General features: G+C 44.9%; 1 protein-coding gene across 3 annotated transcripts in view; it reads left to right on the top strand.

Moving 5' to 3' along the window:
• The first annotated feature begins 1578 nt into the window (after positions 1-1578).
• The window catches only part of Scamp1 (secretory carrier membrane protein 1), an 84522-nt gene continuing 68586 nt past the window's right edge, over positions 1579-17514 (top strand). The window contains exon 1 of one of the 3 annotated variants that reach the window (NM_001346609.1): positions 1579-1844. Coding sequence is in view for 1 of the 3 variants with exons in the window: in NM_029153.1 (NP_083429.1) it covers positions 2134-2190 (57 nt within the window). In the remaining 2 variants the exon portion in view is untranslated. The other 2 variants (NM_029153.1, XM_030247117.1) reach the window with 2 other exon arrangements.

Raw genomic sequence — 17514 nt, 5'->3', positions numbered from 1 at the left:
GGGGGCTTCATGAGGGATTGCCTGAGTAGTTTGGCCAATGGGCATGCTGCACAGGACTGGCTTGGTTATGTTAATTGATATAGGAAGAGCCAGACCCTCGTGGGCACCATCATTCCTTACATTTGAGTTAATAGCTGCTCCAAGTTCCTGTCTTGATGTACTGAAACAATAGACAACTTGAAATGTGAGCCGAATAGACCTCCTTTCTGTTGGGATTGCTTTCTGCCAGGGTATTTTAATGCCAGTACTAGGAAACAAAATCATAACAGCCCATAGTTATGTTTTGAACCTGTTTTAGGAATTTATACACAATAACATTTATATAAAGACCTTTTTAAAAATGAAGATGCAGGGTCCCTATTTGGGAACCCTAATGCAAACTCTTGGGGCTAGGAGACGCACAGGCCTGGGTGTCTGCCCAGGAACTCCGTGGGGTTGGAGCAGTGAGTGCATCTTTAGCTTAAAAAAAAAGAGAGAGCGAGAGAGAGTACAGTTGGAAATTTCCACCAGGCATTGCATGCTCAGCTGATCTCTATGGGCTTGGAACACAGAAGTTAAGTATAATAGTCTGAATACTTGAGTCATCTGGGGGATCCTTGGAAGGATTGAGAGCCCAAACAATGGGAATCAGCTGGATAAGGTCAGGTTCAGGAGAGATGAGACAACCCACAGAACAAGGGGCAGGGTAGGTACCCTCGCTGTTTGCACACGTTCAGCCAATATTTACCTGGATTTAAAGACATGCGGGGCACGTTTTACGCAGTTTTTCATACTTATTCTTTAGCCTCTAACACTCAGAGAGGTTAGCACAGGAGCACAAAGTAACTTTTGTAGTTGAGCTTGGATTTCAACAGGTGCTGAACCCTGAGTCAGAACCAGGTACAGGCAGCTGCCGAGGATCTGGGAGCAGAGCCCCCAATCTTAGATTCTTTCCACCTTGTGGTGATCACTGTTGGATGCCTACTTCCTAATTAGTTGGCTGCCTTAGAAGCAGCTGCTTTGTCATCCCAACCTGGATTCTACCAGACTACAGCACGTTGTGCGTGGGTGGGTGGGTGCGCTTTCACATTGGGGAAAGTTATTATTGCCTAGGTGACTTTGCCTAGCGCAAGGCCCTCAAAAAGCTATGGATAATTAAATCTGGGTTTTTCCAGTTCTTAGGTCCCTGCCAAATAAAAATAATTCTGGGTTCACCCAAGTGCCCTTCTGTTAAAAGTGGAAGGAAGGATAGAGTTGAGAAAGCCATGTCCTCTCAACAAGTTCCGGGTGGTGCAATGACTGATATGTCATTTACTGTAGTTTTCAATAATCATTCCCGGCACTTGGAAGAAAAAAGGCAAATATTAGGAGGTGTGTATTCTGCATCCAAATGCCTGAAAATAAACGTCAACAATTTCTCTTCCATTATCAGTAACTTGAGGGTCTGGGTCGATAGACTCTGCCACCTACTCGGCCGTCCCACGTGCCCCCACCCCCCATTATTTATGAGTGGGGAGGGAGGATGGGAGACAGAGGCTGCCCCCCCCCCCTCCCCGCAGTGAATGTTGCCTTTTCTTGGAGCAACTCCGGATCCTCAGCGCGAAGCCGCTTTCCGTGACTTCGCAGTAACCTGGGATCGGAGGACCGGCTGGGTTTCCCAGGTTGGGGTGTGTCGGGCAGCGATGTTTTAAGTTGCTTTAGGGTTCCTATCCTCTCTGGGGTCTGGAATCTTTGGTGTCTGCGGCGGATGTTTTCGCACCTCAGCTACTCGCTCTCCAAGTCTTGTCTCCCCCACCTGCCACGTGGGACCTGCGCGCACCGTCCTCCCCTACACAGGCCACCACCCCTTCCCCAAGCCGCACTAGGTGGGTCCACGGCCCGGGGCTTGGAACCTGCCCTCCGCCTGCGCTCGCCCTTCGGTCGGAGGCAGAGCCCGGAGCGCAGATCCAGGCGGGAAGGGACGGCCGGATGGCTGGGCGCCGCGGGCCTCCGCCGCACCGGGCATGCTCAGTGGCACGGCCGGCTCGGTGGCCCGCGAGCTGCACCCGGATCTGTGCGGCGGCGGCGGCGACGTGAGCGCGCAGGGGGGCGGCGGCCTCGCCTCGTCTGTGTCTCGGCGCCGGGCTCGGGTGGGTGACGCGCAGTGCCGGGGCAATGTCGGATTTTGACAGCAACCCGTTTGCGGATCCGGATCTCAACAACCCGTTCAAGGTGAGCGCCCGGCCGCGGCCCTGGCCCGCGTTGGGCGTCGCGGTGGCCGTGGAGGCCCTGTCGGGAGGGTCTCGGGACGCAGCGTCACCACTGGCCGCGCCACCAGCCAGGAGGCTCGCACCGGGCCGCGGACCGGCCGGACCGGGAGCCGGGTCCGGAGCGGAGCGGGGCATGTGTGGCCGCCACTAGTCCGGTCGGCACGGCGGGCCGCGGGGCGGGGGCCGGGAGGCCGGGGCGCCCGGGCTGGGGTTGTCATGGGGACCTGGCACCGGCGCTGCGTGCCGGTGACGGCCAAGGTGTGCGGGAGAGAGGCGCGGATACACGGACGCTGCGATAAAAGGATAAAGGGGTGTTTTTTATTATCAAAACTCGGTTGCTCCCAGAGCCACCAGTGGCGCTGCCAGAGGCCCCCTTCCCCACCGGGCCCAGTTTAGGGGAACGGGCATCAAACAGAAGTTAAAAATAAATAAACATCTGGAAACAATAGTGCACACGGGCATCTCCCCACCTAGCTGCTGTTAGGGAGGTGGACCCTGGGCCATTTTCCAAGCTGGGAGTGCGTCACCGGGGATCCGAGCTGTTTGAGGATTCCGTTCCTCACGTGAGTGAGCTCTTTCCTTCATGGAGTGGACCTGATCGGATCCCAAGCCTCAGAAGGGCTTGGCATAGAAATAAATGCCTAGGCAGGCCATTTAAATGTTAGGCATCTGCTCTAAAATTTAATGCCGCGTCCGAGAACTTTGCCTTGAAAAGTACTTTGGTTTTCTTAAAGACTGTGAGGCATAGCAAGGCAATTTCTTCCAACTGTTGGCTTGGTTAGTTCTTTCTTAATTGCTCTGACTGTGTGCAGCTCAAACTTTAATTTGTAGTCTCAAAGGTGAAGTAGGAACTAATTTGTGGGCACCCAAGTGCTGCTTCTGGCCTGTTGGGTTTACCTCTTTTTAGTCCTTTTGTGGCTTACCTGCAATATTGAAGCAAAAGGCACCCCTGTTCTGATGGTTTTAACCTCATGTCTTCATGAAGGATTCTTTTAATGAAGTTATCCCCCTTATACCTGACAGCTGGACTCATTTTGCAAAACTACAGAGAAAGCTGTTATGGTTGAGTTGACTGTAACTTTCAACACCTGGTCCTCCCGATCTATTCATTTGCTTTTTTGTTTTGGTTTTCATTGTTGTTTTGAGACAGGGTCTCACTAGGTAGTGTACCTGGCTTTGGAACTTTCTTTCCTTCTACCTCAGCCTGCCAAACTCTGTAATTGCAGATAAAAGGCTCAGGTACACTTTAAAGGGCGGTCCATGCTCCCTCAACCCCCTGAAGTTTTTGTTTCATTTACTATTGGACTCACTTCCATGTAGTGAAAATTGGATTATTCTGATATTATGGATATCCAAAAGAAACATTTCATAATTTGTCAAGTGAGTGTCATTTAAAAATAATTAGAGATGAAACATTAAGAGCCCATTAGTCTCTCCTAACTTAGATAATTCAGTGATGCTGTTTTTAAGCATCTAACCACAAGGCTGTTGGTTTTATATCTGGACATCCAGTTCACAGTTCCTTTCATATTAGTCTCTTGTTAGGGCAAGATCCTAGCTTCTTATCACAAATTGATATTTTGTAATATGTGATCTTACCATGACACCTCCCGTTTCTGCTGGGCATAAGGTTGCTGTGATAATTCTAAACACATATAGGTTTTAAGTATTAATCATGGAAGAAAATGATTAACATTTTCTGTTTCTGTAAGGAGATGCATTCAGGACAGTGATTATCCAAGTCCATAGAATGTTCTAAAGTCTGGATAATTTGTGTCTAAGGAGGTTTGGCTGAGTATTTGTACCGTGGTTCTCCACTTGTAGTGACTGTCACACCACAGACAGTGTCCCTGGCTTTATCTTTGCATTTGTAACTAGTTACCCTTCTGTCTCTCAAAGGAACCTTTATATCTACAGGAGGTTGTTTTCCTTCTGCTTCATTTTGGGTAGAAGTGACTTTTGAAATACTATTTCTTTTTCATGCCCTTGTTTACAAAGTTCCCAGGACTCTTACTGTTACTTTCTGGTCGATTTTCTTTTTAAATCTTGGTGTTGACATTTTGTTATCCATGCTCCATAGTTCATTCCTCCTTGGTGTTGGTTTGTGTATTTGTTTTTTGAGACTCTTGTAACAAAAGCTGGCCTTGAACTCCTGATCATTGGATTAGCGGCCTTCGTCAGCACACCTCAGGCCTCTGGGATGTTGTTTTCACCCGGCACTGTTGTGTTAGGAAACTTTTGTAAGCATCTTTATTTGAGCCCTGAAAATCATTCAGAATTGAATCTCCTAAGATGATCTAAGGCTTACTTGATTTTATTGCTTTGCTGCCTTCAGTTCCTGTGTCTTCTTTGAGCACCTGTTTTACCCCAGTGACTGTGGTAGGCCCAGTGAATGGCTTTATGACATTTCAGGGTCTTTTATTATGCATGAGGAAGTTGAAAGAACTAAAAAATCTATGGTAATTCAAAACAATATTAAATTTTGTGAAATTTATTTAAAAAAAACAACATTGTTTTTGAATTGTTAAAATGTGACTTTAAAGCCAGAAAAGGGATGTGCATAGAAATGCATGCCTAATCCCAGCACTCCGGATGTGGAGGCAGGAGGATTACCAAGTTTGAAGCCAGCATGGTTAATGTAGTGAGTTGTAGGCCTGCCAGAGCTAACATGGAGAGACCCTGTCTCCCAAAGTAGAATAAAATAAAAGTTTTTTTTTTTTTTGCATACTCAATGTGTAGCTTGGGAACAGTTGCTATATGTGCCTTACTCGGTTCAGTTTCCACGTAACCAACAGATATTGGAGCAGCATTCCTAATTTGGTGGATACTAGTCTAATTCAGAGGTCAGGCATGTCTGCAGGGTGAAAGCAGAGGCTAATATAGAGACTTCTGTAGTTGAGCAAAAGTTAAATGAGTAAGGGTAGAGGGAAGGACGCTTTTTCAGAGGGCGACATTAATAAGGGGCAAAGATATCTTTAGGCTTTCTAATATGTTTTTCTGACTTAATGTAATTGAATTAGATAAATAATGGAAGTAACATTTAAGACACCAGGAGAATCAGAATTGAGAGCTTGGCTACATCATGAGATATATTTGGTTAGGTCTGTGGATAGCGAGATGGCTTCTGTGTTTGGTGTTAGACTGTATGGTGGTCAGGTACCTAGTCCATTGTTGGTAGTTCCTTATAAGGTTGTTTGTTTTTAAAAATGTCTTACTGTGTGTGTATGTGAGAGAGAGAGAGAGAGAGTGTGTGTGTGTGTGTGTGTGAGCAGACTGCCAGTGCTACAGTGTGCACGTGGAGGTCAGGGGACAGATTTGTGCAGTTTCCCCCTCCCACCTTTATGTGGACTCCTGGGGCTCAAACTCGGGTCCCCAGGTTTGTGCAGGAGTTGTTGGCTAGCTCTGCTCCTTACTCTTAATTAGGAGCTGAGACTTGAGGCTCTGTGGAGTGGGAGCAGAAGGGAGGTTTAAGTGTGAGCTCTGGGCTTTGAAAAAGTTTGAAAAGGGTCTTGGTTCTGGTTTTATCACTAACCAGCTGTGACTCCTAGGAAAGTCACTTAGAGTCTTTAAGCCTCAGCACAATATTTCCTAAAGTCGGATAAAGTGTCTTAATTTTATGTCAGCTTGATACAGGTTAGAGTCATTTGAGAGGAGGGAACCCCAATTGAGAAAATGTCTCTGTAAGTTTGAGCTATAGGCAAGGCTGTGGAGCAGTGGTTCTCAGCTTGTGGGTTGAGCCCCCTCTGGGGGGTGGGGTCGCATATCAAATATACTGCATGTTAGATATTAGGATTCATAACAGTAGAAAATTATGATGTAGTAACAAAGTAATTTTATTTTCTGGGGTCACCACAACGTGAGGAACTGCATTTAAAGGGTCACAGCATTGGGAAGACCGAGAACCACTGCTGTACAACATTTTCTCAGTGATGGATGTGGGAGGGCCCAGCTCAGGCCGAGCAAGCCAGGAAGTAGATCTCCTCAGTGGTCTCCCTGTTAGCCACTGCTTCCAGATCCCGCCCTGACTTCCCTCAGTAATGGACAGGTATCTGGAAGTGTATACTGAATTAACCCTTTCTTCCCCAAGTTGCTTTGACATGGTGTTTCATCACAGCAGTAGTAACTAACCCGAGCTGCTAGAACATGTGTGCTCCGTAGCAGTCCTCCCAGGACCTGAGGACTGTGTGGAAGCATGTAGAGAGTGCTCAGTGCTTGGTGGCTTTGATAAGGTGCTAGTATTCAGTTTCTTACCAGTACCAGGTGCTTTGTTCTTGGTTACCTGCTAAGCTCTAGGTCTAGACCAAGCTTATCTAAATTTTAGTGGTTTTTTTCTAGTATTCAGTTTCTTACCAGTACCAGGTGCTTTGTTCTTGGTTACCTGCTAGGCTCTAGGTCTAGACCAAGCTTATCTAAATTTTAGTGGTTTTTTAAAATTTTTGTTTTCTACTGCACATGTGTCTTTCTCTAATCGTTTTTATTTTAAAATTTTCATTTATTACCATGTATGTGTGTTCGTGTGCATATGCCACTGTGTATGTGTGGAGGTCAGAGGACAACTTTGGCTGTCTCCTTTGATGTTTGCTTGGGTCCCAGAAACAAACTCAGGCTGTCAGGCTCAGCTATTTTGCCATCCTCTACGTTAGGTTTGGAGACATGGTCTGTCGATGAGCCTGGAGCTCCATGATTGGCTAGACCAGATGGCCCAGAGATCTTCCTGTGTCTGCCTCCAGTGCTGGGATTGCCTGGCTTTTTATGGGAGTGCCCAGGCTTTGAATTCATGATTCTCATGCATGCTCACCAAGGATGTTACCCACGGAGCCAGCTCTCTAATTCCTAGAAATAGCATGTTGTTATGACCTATTTTATTAGTCATTGATCTCTAATAGTACCTAATTTATAAATTAGACTTCATTATGGGTATGTGTGTGTATAAAAACACATAGGTACAGTGTGATTTATAATGCCTTGCAGAATGTCTCAGCCGCTACTGTAATCTTTTTTTGTTGTTGTTGTTTTTTCTTTTGTTGTAGTCCAGAGGATGGACCGCAGGGCCTTGAACACATTGAGCAAGTGCTCTCCTGCAGAGCTAAGTCCTGTCCTCTGACCCTGTAATCTTTGAAAGAGAGCCTGTAAAGTAGCTTTCTCCCTGATCTCACTTTTTATGTATAGTATCTTAAGAATTGAGTTGAGCCTCGTGGGGCAGCAGCACCTGTAGTCTCTCCCCTTGGTTGGAGAAGACTGGAGAACCATGAATCTGAGGCCAGCCTGGGCATTTTTTTTTTTAAAGAAAGATCTCTGGACAAGAATTTTGTCATTAAAATGTTTCCCCTAATTCAAGGTTGTAGTCAGCACTCAGGCAGCTATGATGAAATACTTCACACTGGGTTGTTTATAAACAGCAGGGGTTTATCGCTCTTCTCTCCAGAAGCTGGGGAGTCCAAGATCGAGACTCTAACAGATTCAGTGTTGTATCTGAACCAGTAATTCTTTAGATGTCACGTTCAGAAAGGCCTCCCATGAGACAGCACTTCCTGGGTTCTCTCTTTAAGGTCATTAATTCAGTGTGTGAGGCCACAGCCCTTGTGACGTAACTACCTCCTAAGGGCTCTACCTTGAGTACTATCACCTTAGCTTTAAGTTTTCACATTTATTGGGTGGGGGCACATATTCAAATCCCAGGATTACTTGTTTTCATTTTGTAACATGGAAGGTGCCATCTGTCTTGTCTCATGTTTATAGTGACGTTTGTAGTGATCTCTCTTCTCCACCCATTTAAAATTTGGAATCTAGAGATTGGATGGCATTATGAAAAGACTTCAGTACTTTTTTCTGCAATAGTTACATTTTGAAGACCTTATCTTTCAGTATTTCTTAGGGACACAGTGATTCATCCATGTCAACTGTCTGAGTCTGGGCTCCGTTGTCTTTGGGCTAGCACTTTTGAGCTATGGATTATATTTGAGTTAGGTGCTGTCCATTAAAACACAGCACTATTTACCACTGCCTCAGTTTTCCATTTAGTATAAACAGTGTGCAAACATAGCAGCTTTCACAGCAGTCAACTGCTTGTTGGTGATCCTCAGGTTGAGCTACAGTTGACAGCTTTTTTTTTTTTTTTTTTTTTTTTTTTTAAATGTGTCTTAGTTCCTTGACAGCTTGAGTGCGTGGTTTAAGGTTCCTTCAGTTTACTCCTGCTTGTCACCCTGAGCTGCTGGGGCGGCCAGCAGTTGTGATGTTTTTCCTGTGTGGGGTCTTTGCTGAGCACAGCCTGAACTCTGCAGTCACAAAGGCACAGTGTTGAAGAGGACAAGAGGTCTTTAAGGGGTTATAGGCTCATAAGCTACTCCTGCTATTGGTCAAAATAAGCCCCAAGTCATCTTAGATTTTAAAAAAAGAGGTGATAGGGAAATCAGACTCCATTTCTCAAGAAGAACGGCTGCCTCTCCTGCCAGAGACCTGTGGACTAAAAAGCTGTACCTGGCATAAAATGGTGAGACAGGTACTGAGGGAGCTGCGTAGGCTCCCATACAGTAGAGGAGGAGTGGGAGGCTTCCAGCAGTCGCAGCCTCAGGCAGGTTCCGCTCCCATCAGGTACACGGTAGCTCCCTGGGCAGAGGAGGATTACTGGCTTCCTTGCTTTAGATCCAGCTCTGCCTTCTTCTGTTTTTCAGTGTTCTCTCTCAAGAAGTCTTTTTTCCACTAGTGAACCGTGGGAGTCAGAAGCCAGGTCTCATTTTGAAGGACCTCCTCCTTTTAGTCTTGCTGGTACAAGTCTCTTAAAAGTTCTCATTAACATTGTGCGAGTTCAAAGCATGCTACAAAACCATATCTACAATTGGCTTTTGAGACAAGCCTTCTCTACTTGGGTGCTCAATAGTTTCAGGTGCTGAGGATCAGCTCTGTTTAGAAATGCTTCAGCCCTGTTGGGTGTTTTCTGTGTCCAGTGGACACTCAGTATGGTACAGTGAGAAGATGCGGTGCCTTTTAAAGCTAGCATTCAGGCACAGTTTTATTTAGGGATTGTCATAGTTAGCTCCAGTTGTCAATTTGACATGCCTTCAAAGAGAACTCAGTTGAGAAATTGCCTCTATCTTTGAGGCATGTCTTTGAGGCATTTTCTTTTTTCTTTTTTCTTTTTTTTAATTAGGTATTTTCCTCATTTACATTTCCAATGCTATCCCAAAAGTCCCCCATACCCTCCCCCCTCCCACTTTTTGGCCCTGGGGTTCCCCTGTACTGGGGCATATAAAGTTTGCAAGTCCAATGGGCCTCTCTTTCCAGTGATGGCTGACTAGGCCATCTTTTGATACATATGCAGCTGGAGTCAAGAGCTCCGGGGTACTGGTTAGTTCATAATGTTGTTCCACCTATATGGTTGCAGATCCCTTTAGCTCCTTGGGTATTTTCTCTAGCTCCTCCATTGGGGGCCCTGTGATCTGTCCAATAGCTGACTGTGAGCATCCACTTATGTGTTTGCTAGGCCCCGGCGTAGGCTCACTAGAGACTGCTATATCAGGGTCCTATCAGCACAATCTTGCTAATGTATGCAATGGTGTCAGCGTTTGGAGGCTGATTATGGGGTGGATCCCTGGATATGGCAGTTTCTAGATGGTCCACCCTTTTGTCTCAGCTCCAAATTTTGTCTCTGTAACTCCTTCCATGGGTGTTTTGTTCCCAATTCTAAGAAGGGGCAAAGGGTTTGTTCTTCTTGAGTTTCATGTGTTTTGCAAATTGTAACTTATATCTTAGGTATTCTAAGTTTCTGGGCTAATATCCACTTATCAGTGAGTACATATCATTTGAGTTCTTTTGTGATTGGGTTACCTCACTCAGGATAATGCCCTCCAGGTCCAACCATTTGCCTAGGAATTTCATAAATTCATTCTTTTTAATAGCTGAGTAGTACTCCATTGTGTAAATGTACCACATTTTTTGTATCCATTCCTCTGTTGAGGGGCATCTGGGTTCTTTCCAGCTTCTGGCTATTATAAATAAGGCTGCTATGAACATAGTGGAGCATGTGTTCTTCTTACCAGTTGGGGCATCTTCTGGATATATGCCCAGGAGAGGTATTGCTGGATCCTCCGGTAGTACCATGTCCAATTTTCTGAGAAACTGCCAGACTGATTTCCAGAGTGGTTGTACAAGCTTGCAATCCCACCAACAGTGGAGGAGTGTTCCTCTTTCTCTACATCCTCTTTGAGGCATTTTCTAATTGCTAATTGATGCAGGAGGGTCTAGTCCCTGTTGGCATCTCCCCACCCCCGTCCCCCATCTTGAGCAAGTCCTGGGTTGTGTAAGAAAGACAGGTGAGGAGTCCAGAGGAAGCAAGTCGGTGAGCAGCGTTTTCCTGTGCTCTCTGCTTGAGCTCCTGCCTGGTTTCCTGTGATGCTGGCTTGTAACCTATAAGCCCATCAGTGCTTTCCCCTCCGAGTGGGTTTGGCCAGGATGCTCCATCACAGCAGCAGGAAAACAAGCTAGAACAGGCTCATATCTTAAGGTATGCTTGAGGTAGTGACTGTGGACACCTAATTGTTCTTCAGCTTACATTATTAAAAATGTTTAAGTGTGGTTAATATTTTGTAGTACTGAATGTGTATCTAATAAACTTAGTGGTTCTTTATATGTTTGTGGGTGTGTGCAAATGATGTGGGAACATGGGTAGACAGGATGTGTGATGGATGTTGTTGTGGAGGTCACAGACAACCTTGGTGTAAGTCCTTTCCTTCCACCTAGTTGGAGACAGAGTGGCTTGTTGTTCGCTGCTGTGGACATCAGTGTCTGTGGATTCTCCTGTGCCCGCCTCCCCTCTTGCTAGAAGCACTGGGATTCAGATCTGGGCACTGCACCTGGCTTTACCTGGGTTCTGGGCATTTGAAGTCAAGTCCTCCCTCTGTGGCAGGTGCTGTACACTGAGATAGTGTCCTAGTCCCTTACTGTTTTTATTATGATTACTCACCACTTTGATGTAGTTGCTAAAGATATATGTATTGGATTAATGATGAATGACAGGTTCCAAAAAACTAATAATTCTACAGTCTTTTGCTGTAGTGCAGTTATTTAGTTACTGTTCTCGTTAGCTAAGAACATGGTCAATTAAGTACATTGTTAGGGTGGTTTGCACATAGTAAGCGTGTCCAATGAGAGCAGAGAAAGGTCCTGAAGAAAGTCGCAGACAGCCTTATAAGCACTCACTGAGCATTTAATGGATGGAGGGCCACCAAGAAGTATAGCTGCCATCAGGTACTTGAAGTCTCCTTACTTGGTTAAGTGAACAAACTGATTACTTACTGCTTTAGGTAAAGTATCCAAAGCTTATTGGCTTTCTCCATAAAGGTGTTATTTGTCCCAACATAGATATTATTTAATCAATTAGTATAGCCTGGCAGTGCTTTCGTAAATATAATTCCTCCAACACTTGATGGAGTTATTCAAGGAGAAGCTGAGTGCTTCAGTAACGATGCCGTGGTAGAGATTTTTGTGTGAAGTCTCTCTGTTTTGAGACTGCTTCGCTCCATTTCCATCACCATAGCGTTTTGTGAATGCACATGTTCTGATGTTCTACTCTTACCTAGCAGATACTGGAGTTGACTCTGATCACGTAAGCAAGAGAGGAGGCTTCATGTTCTTGCTCTGAGGCCCAGCTCCTTATAAGAGAGCAGCCCAAGGGCTGGAGAGATAGCTCAGCGGTTTAGAGCACTGACTGCTCTTCCAAAGGTCCTGAGTTCAAATCCCAAAACCACATGGTGGCTGACAACCATCTGTAATGAGATCTGATGCCTTCTTCTGGGATGTCTGAAGATAGCTACAGTGTACTTACATATAATAAATAAATAAATCTTAAAAACAAAAACTGGGCAGTGTTTGCGCACGCCTTTAATCCCAGCACTTGGGAGGCAGAGGCAGGCGGATTTCGGAGTTCAGGGCTAGCCTGGTCTACAGAGTGAGCTCCAGGACAGCTAGGGCTACACAGAGAAACCTTGTCTCAAAAAAAAAAAAAAAAAAAAAAAAAAAAAAAAAAAACCCCAGAAAAAAAAATAACAGAAAAAAAAGCAGCCCTTAGTGGTTGGTCATAATACAACTGTTTAATCATGTCCTCTGATAAGTAATGTTGGCCCCACATGATTGAGTTTATCAGGGTGCCTGGCCAAGGGGGTCACTGGAGTAGGAGTTGTTTGCTCTCTCTGGGGCTTCTGAGGACCATTGTCTAGACTTTCTCTGGTGCATTTTAGGTGCTTCTGAGCTATAAGGAAGTGAAGGAGCCAGTGTCTGTGGATTCTGGTGTGCTTTCTGTATGCATTTTAAATAGTAACCCCCCAGCATCCGTTTATTTCCAGTGAAAATTGATAAACAGTAAATGTAATGTGACTATTTTCAAAGCTATGGTGCATAAAACCTTTATTTATATGTAATTTTTAATATTATGCCAGAATAGCACAGATCCAAAGTTTATGTTTTTAAATTGTCAGGAGAGCTCTAGCAACAGGTATGGACTATAAGGCATGAAGGGGTGGGTGAAACACTGCCTTGTGACTTGAATACTACCAGGTGACTTAAAAGCAGGCAAAGGGTGTGAGACCCTTGTCTTCCCTGGCTGCTGGAGGACGCAGATTTCTCTGGCAGTGCCTCTTACTGCCTAGGTTTGATTCTGGCTGTCTTAGCTTTTAATCCTCCTGCTTCAGCCCCTGGATGCTGGGGATTCCAGGTGTGCAGCACTGTGGTCAGCTAGAGTCTTGTGGTGTCGATTTGTGTTCCCCATGTGGAGGATGGTTCCACATACGTGTTTGTATTGCGGATCTTTGGAGAAGTATCTGCTCACACCCTTTGCCTGTTTTGAGATTGGGCTATTTAGCTGTTTTTTTTCTTTTCTTTTCTTTTCTTTTTTCTGAGACAGGGTTTCTCTGTGTAGCCCTGGCTGTCCTGGAACTCGCTCTGTAGACCAGGCTGGCCTCGAACTCAGAAATCTGCCTGCCTCTGCCTCCCAAGTGCTGGGATTAAAGGCGTGCACCACCACTGCCTGGCCTATTTAGCTGTTTTAAAAGCTGACCTAGCTCTAAGAGAGTTCTTTATCAGTTATTTGTCTTGGAAACATTTCTCCCATTTGTATCTTCTTGAATTTTGATCATACAGGTTGCAGTGGGGCTGCATCTGTTGGCTCACTTGCTTTCGTTTGTGCGAGGTTCTGGGTTTGGCCGCAGCAACTCACTTACACACACACACACACACACACACGCATATGCACAGCAGCCTTTAACCTATCTTACCATGTAGCTCGGACCTCATGGCCTTCTTGCCTCCTCCCAGGTGCATGATGAGTCTGCCACCACACAGGACAGATCCTCTTTAGCTGTTCCTATTTTGTGTTGTATCTAAACATTCTTTGCCAAGTCTGAGATGAAGACGCTGTACTCTTGCGTTTCCTTTAAGAATTTTACGGTTTTATCCAGCTCTTGCATTCATTTCATGATTGACTTATAGTTAATTTTTATGTGCACTGAGGTAAGGTCAGACCCATTCTTTGGCGTGTGGACATCAGTTGTTCAGTACCATTCATTGAGAACACCTGGCTGAACACCACAAAATCTTTTTAAAATGTCTGTTCTTACAAAGGAGAATGAAGTATTTTATCTACAAAACTCCTGTTTCATGCAAAGATGGCCGAGTCACTGGGATCTCCAGAGTGTTGCTTAGCCAGCCCAGCTTGTCAGCCTGACGGTGCTAGTGCTGCATCTGCCTCTAACGTGATGCGTGGGACACTCAAACCCAACACATCGGGTTTTACCTGGCTCTATGTTGTGGTTATGAATATCATGTCCATATTATCAACTTGATAACCTTTTCCTTTTGTGTGTGTGTGTGTATGTGTTTGAACACTTCTTTTTTATTAGATATTTTCTTTTTTTAATGCACTTTTAAAAATTAGATATTTTTTTCATTTATATTTCAAATGCTATCCCTAAAGCCCCGTATACACTCCCCCTGCCCTGCTCCCCAACCCACCCACTCCCACTTCCTGGCCCTGGCATTCCCCTCTACTGGGGCATATGATCTTCGCAATACCAAGGGCCTTTCCTCCCATTGATGGCCGACTAGGCCATCCTCTGCTACATATGCAACTAGAGACACAGCTCTGGGGGGTACTGGTTAGTTCATATCGTTGTTCCTACTATAGGGTTGCAGGCCCCTTTAGCTTCTTGGGTACTTTCTCTAGCTCCTTCATTAGGGGCCATGTGTTCCATCCAATAGATGACTGTGAGCATCCACTTCTGTATTTGCCAGGCATTGGCATAGCCTCACAAGAGAGCTATGTCAGGGTCCTGTCAGCAAAATCTTTCTGGCATATGCAATAGTGTCTGGGTTTGGTGGTTGTATATGGGATGGATCCCCGGGTGGGGCAGTCTGTGGATGATCCTTCTTTCTGCCTCAGCTCCGAACTCTGTCTCTGTAACTCCTTCCAGGGGTATTTTATTCCCCATTCTAAGAAGGAGCAAAGTATCCACACTTTGGTTTTCTGATAACCTTTTCCTTAAAGGTTCCCTTAAAAGGAAGTCCTCCATTTGTTCTGCAGAATATAGGAAGATTAAGGATTGCATTTTACTTAGAGGCTAAGACACTGGAACTGCTCAGACTCATAAAGGAAGAAACCTATCATACAAAGTGTTAGCATTTTGAGCTTCAATCAGGTCCAGCATTGTGCTACAAAGGAGAAATGTGGGTGATTGTTATGAACTGATAATTTTAACTTTAATAATAAGCAGCAAAATAAAATAAAATAATTTAAAGTTTTTATTAGCACATATTAGTTATACTTAGTAATGGTTTTACTAGGGCATTTCCACATGCTATAATGTATCTTGATTACATTGACACAGCCCTATATCCCTTCCTCGTCTCTCCTCAGCTCCTGCTGCTCCCTTTCTCTTCCCAAGGAGCTCTTCTTCCATGGTCATGTCTGTCTGTCCTTCCTCTCCTTCCTTTCCTCTTCCCTCCTCTTCTCTTTCTCGTGACCGGCAGGGTTTAATAAGCATTGCTTGTAAGAACATGGGTGAGGAGTTATTTTCAGGAACATGGGCGACTGACCAGTGGCTAAACCACACCCCCCAGCAACCACTGATTGCATTTATATCCTCAGAGCGGCGAGGTCATGATCCCCTCCCTCTCTGCCGCAGAGTGTCGAGTGCCCCCAATTGCTCAGGCTTTGAGAGTTGAGTAGTACAGTGACCTGGCCATCCTGGGAGGAAAGCCTTCTCTACACCGCCTCAGTCCTCTGGTCCTTATGTGGTTTCCATCTTCTCTTCCTCGGTGTTCCCAAGCCCTGGAGGGAGGGAGTTGTAGGTGTCCCATTTAGGGGCTAGTTTTCAACAGTTACTGTCAGTACTTGAGTTATGTGTCTCTGTAGTAACCAACTGCAAAGATAAACCTCTCTGGTGAAAACTGAAATCTTCATGGATCTATGGGTTTAAACAGAATTATTTAGAAGGCAGTTTGAAAGACACATGCGTGTTCAGTTAGCAGATGGCAGCAGATTTCCCATTAGGGCTTATGACATCCCCTAACCACGGGCGTGACCGTATTCACTGCCAGGTATGTTCTCCCTCCTGAGGAGCTGGCCTCAGATCCAGTCAGACCGTGATTGGCTGCCACTGACCTCCCACTGGAGTCTAGCTAGTCAGTAGTGTAGCACCCAGGGTCCATAGCTGCCTATGACTATTGATGACGGTTGTACTCCAGTAGCCTGCCTAGCATCTTTTGGCACAGGTTCTGGCTCAGTTCCAGTTTCTGTGTGTCCTGTGATACAGCATGTAGTCTCTTCAGCACTGGGGTTTTACTGTCTATGAGGAGCTAATGGCAGTGGCAATAGCCTGCATTGCTTTGGGGCCTCAGGACCTTGCTGACCCAACCAGTAGGGAGGTGGCTCACCTCTTCTAGTCAGATATTTGAGTGTAAGTGATTTTATCTACAAGATTTACTTCTTGTGTGTGCTGCTGATAATCACAACCAGGACTATATGCAGGGTAGGCCAGTACCGTTCTCCTGTGCTATACATTTCCTGCTACATGGTTATTAAAGATTTGTGCATGTCAGACACAGTGAAATAACACAGCATGGGAACATTGTCTGTTAGTAAACACTGAAGTTCCTACTTGTCCTCAGAGAAGGGAGCAGCAGTTTACCTGTAGGAATCCTCTAATGGCAGTGAGAGTCCTCATGGAGATCGGAACAAATGCAAAGTGGTGACAAAGGTGTTAGGTGACAGGGGACAGCACCAGTGGGTGGCAAGGGGACAGACAGTATGCCAGGTGCAGTTGTGGCATTGTCTGACAGTGCTTTTCCTTGCTTATTTTAAGTTGATTTAACCCCATGGTTTCATATAATCTTGTCTTTGATGTCTTAAATAACCATGAATTTTAGTGAATTGCTTACAGGTAACTAACAATTATAAAATGCAAATTAATACCTAAGTTTAATACAAGTGTAATGGATGACTTTTTTTCTATTAAATTTCTATAAATGGGAATGTTTAGATTTGTGTCTCAGGGGAGTTTAACATTTAGAATTGATTTTATAAGAGAATGTTCTTTGAGCTATGTGCATCATAAGCAAACATTTGGGCTTTTGCACTGATGTTAGGGGAATTTGAGGGAAGAAATCGATGAAACTTTGAAGACATTTGTCTTCTGGATGAAGAGAGTCAGAAAGAACCAAGTTGCTTGTTCTCCTTCCCTTATGACTCACACAAAGATGGGAGTGCCGAGGAGTTAGACAAAAGCAGACTGCAGGCTTACCTTTGGTTGCAACGTGAGATCATTTCTTCCTTCATCAGTCTATTTTCTAAGGCACTCTCAAATTTTTATTAACTTTTAAACTTTTTGGTAGTAACAGAAATAGTAGCGAAAAGAAAACATAAATTATTGGTTGCCTTCCAAAGCTTTAGGGATTTTAGAAGCTATTATGTATCACAACGTGAGCTGAGAGGCAGTAAGGAAAGCGCATTTACCTTTGTAACCTTGTGATGTAGCCGCTCACTGACAGAGCCATGATCTTGGCTGTTTAATGTTACAGGTTTTTGAAAAGAACATCTTGTGCTCTTTTCCTTACATTTGCATGAATAGATTTTTAAAGTTATGATTATTTTTGAAGTCATGGAAGGCCAGCAGGAGATCAATCTCTGGTTTCTCAATTACCACCCCCACCCCTGTGGATACATTGTTGTAGGGAACCGTCAGGGTGGGTGGTGCTAGGGTTCCCAGGTCTGGACTCGGAACTTAACCATCAGTTAACTTAT

Source organism: Mus musculus, chromosome 13 (assembly GCF_000001635.26).
Source record: "Mus musculus strain C57BL/6J chromosome 13, GRCm38.p6 C57BL/6J".
Taxonomy (NCBI): Eukaryota; Metazoa; Chordata; class Mammalia; order Rodentia; family Muridae; genus Mus; species Mus musculus.
Note: the sequence above shows the minus strand (reverse complement) of the source record. Positions and strands in the feature narration are given on the sequence as shown.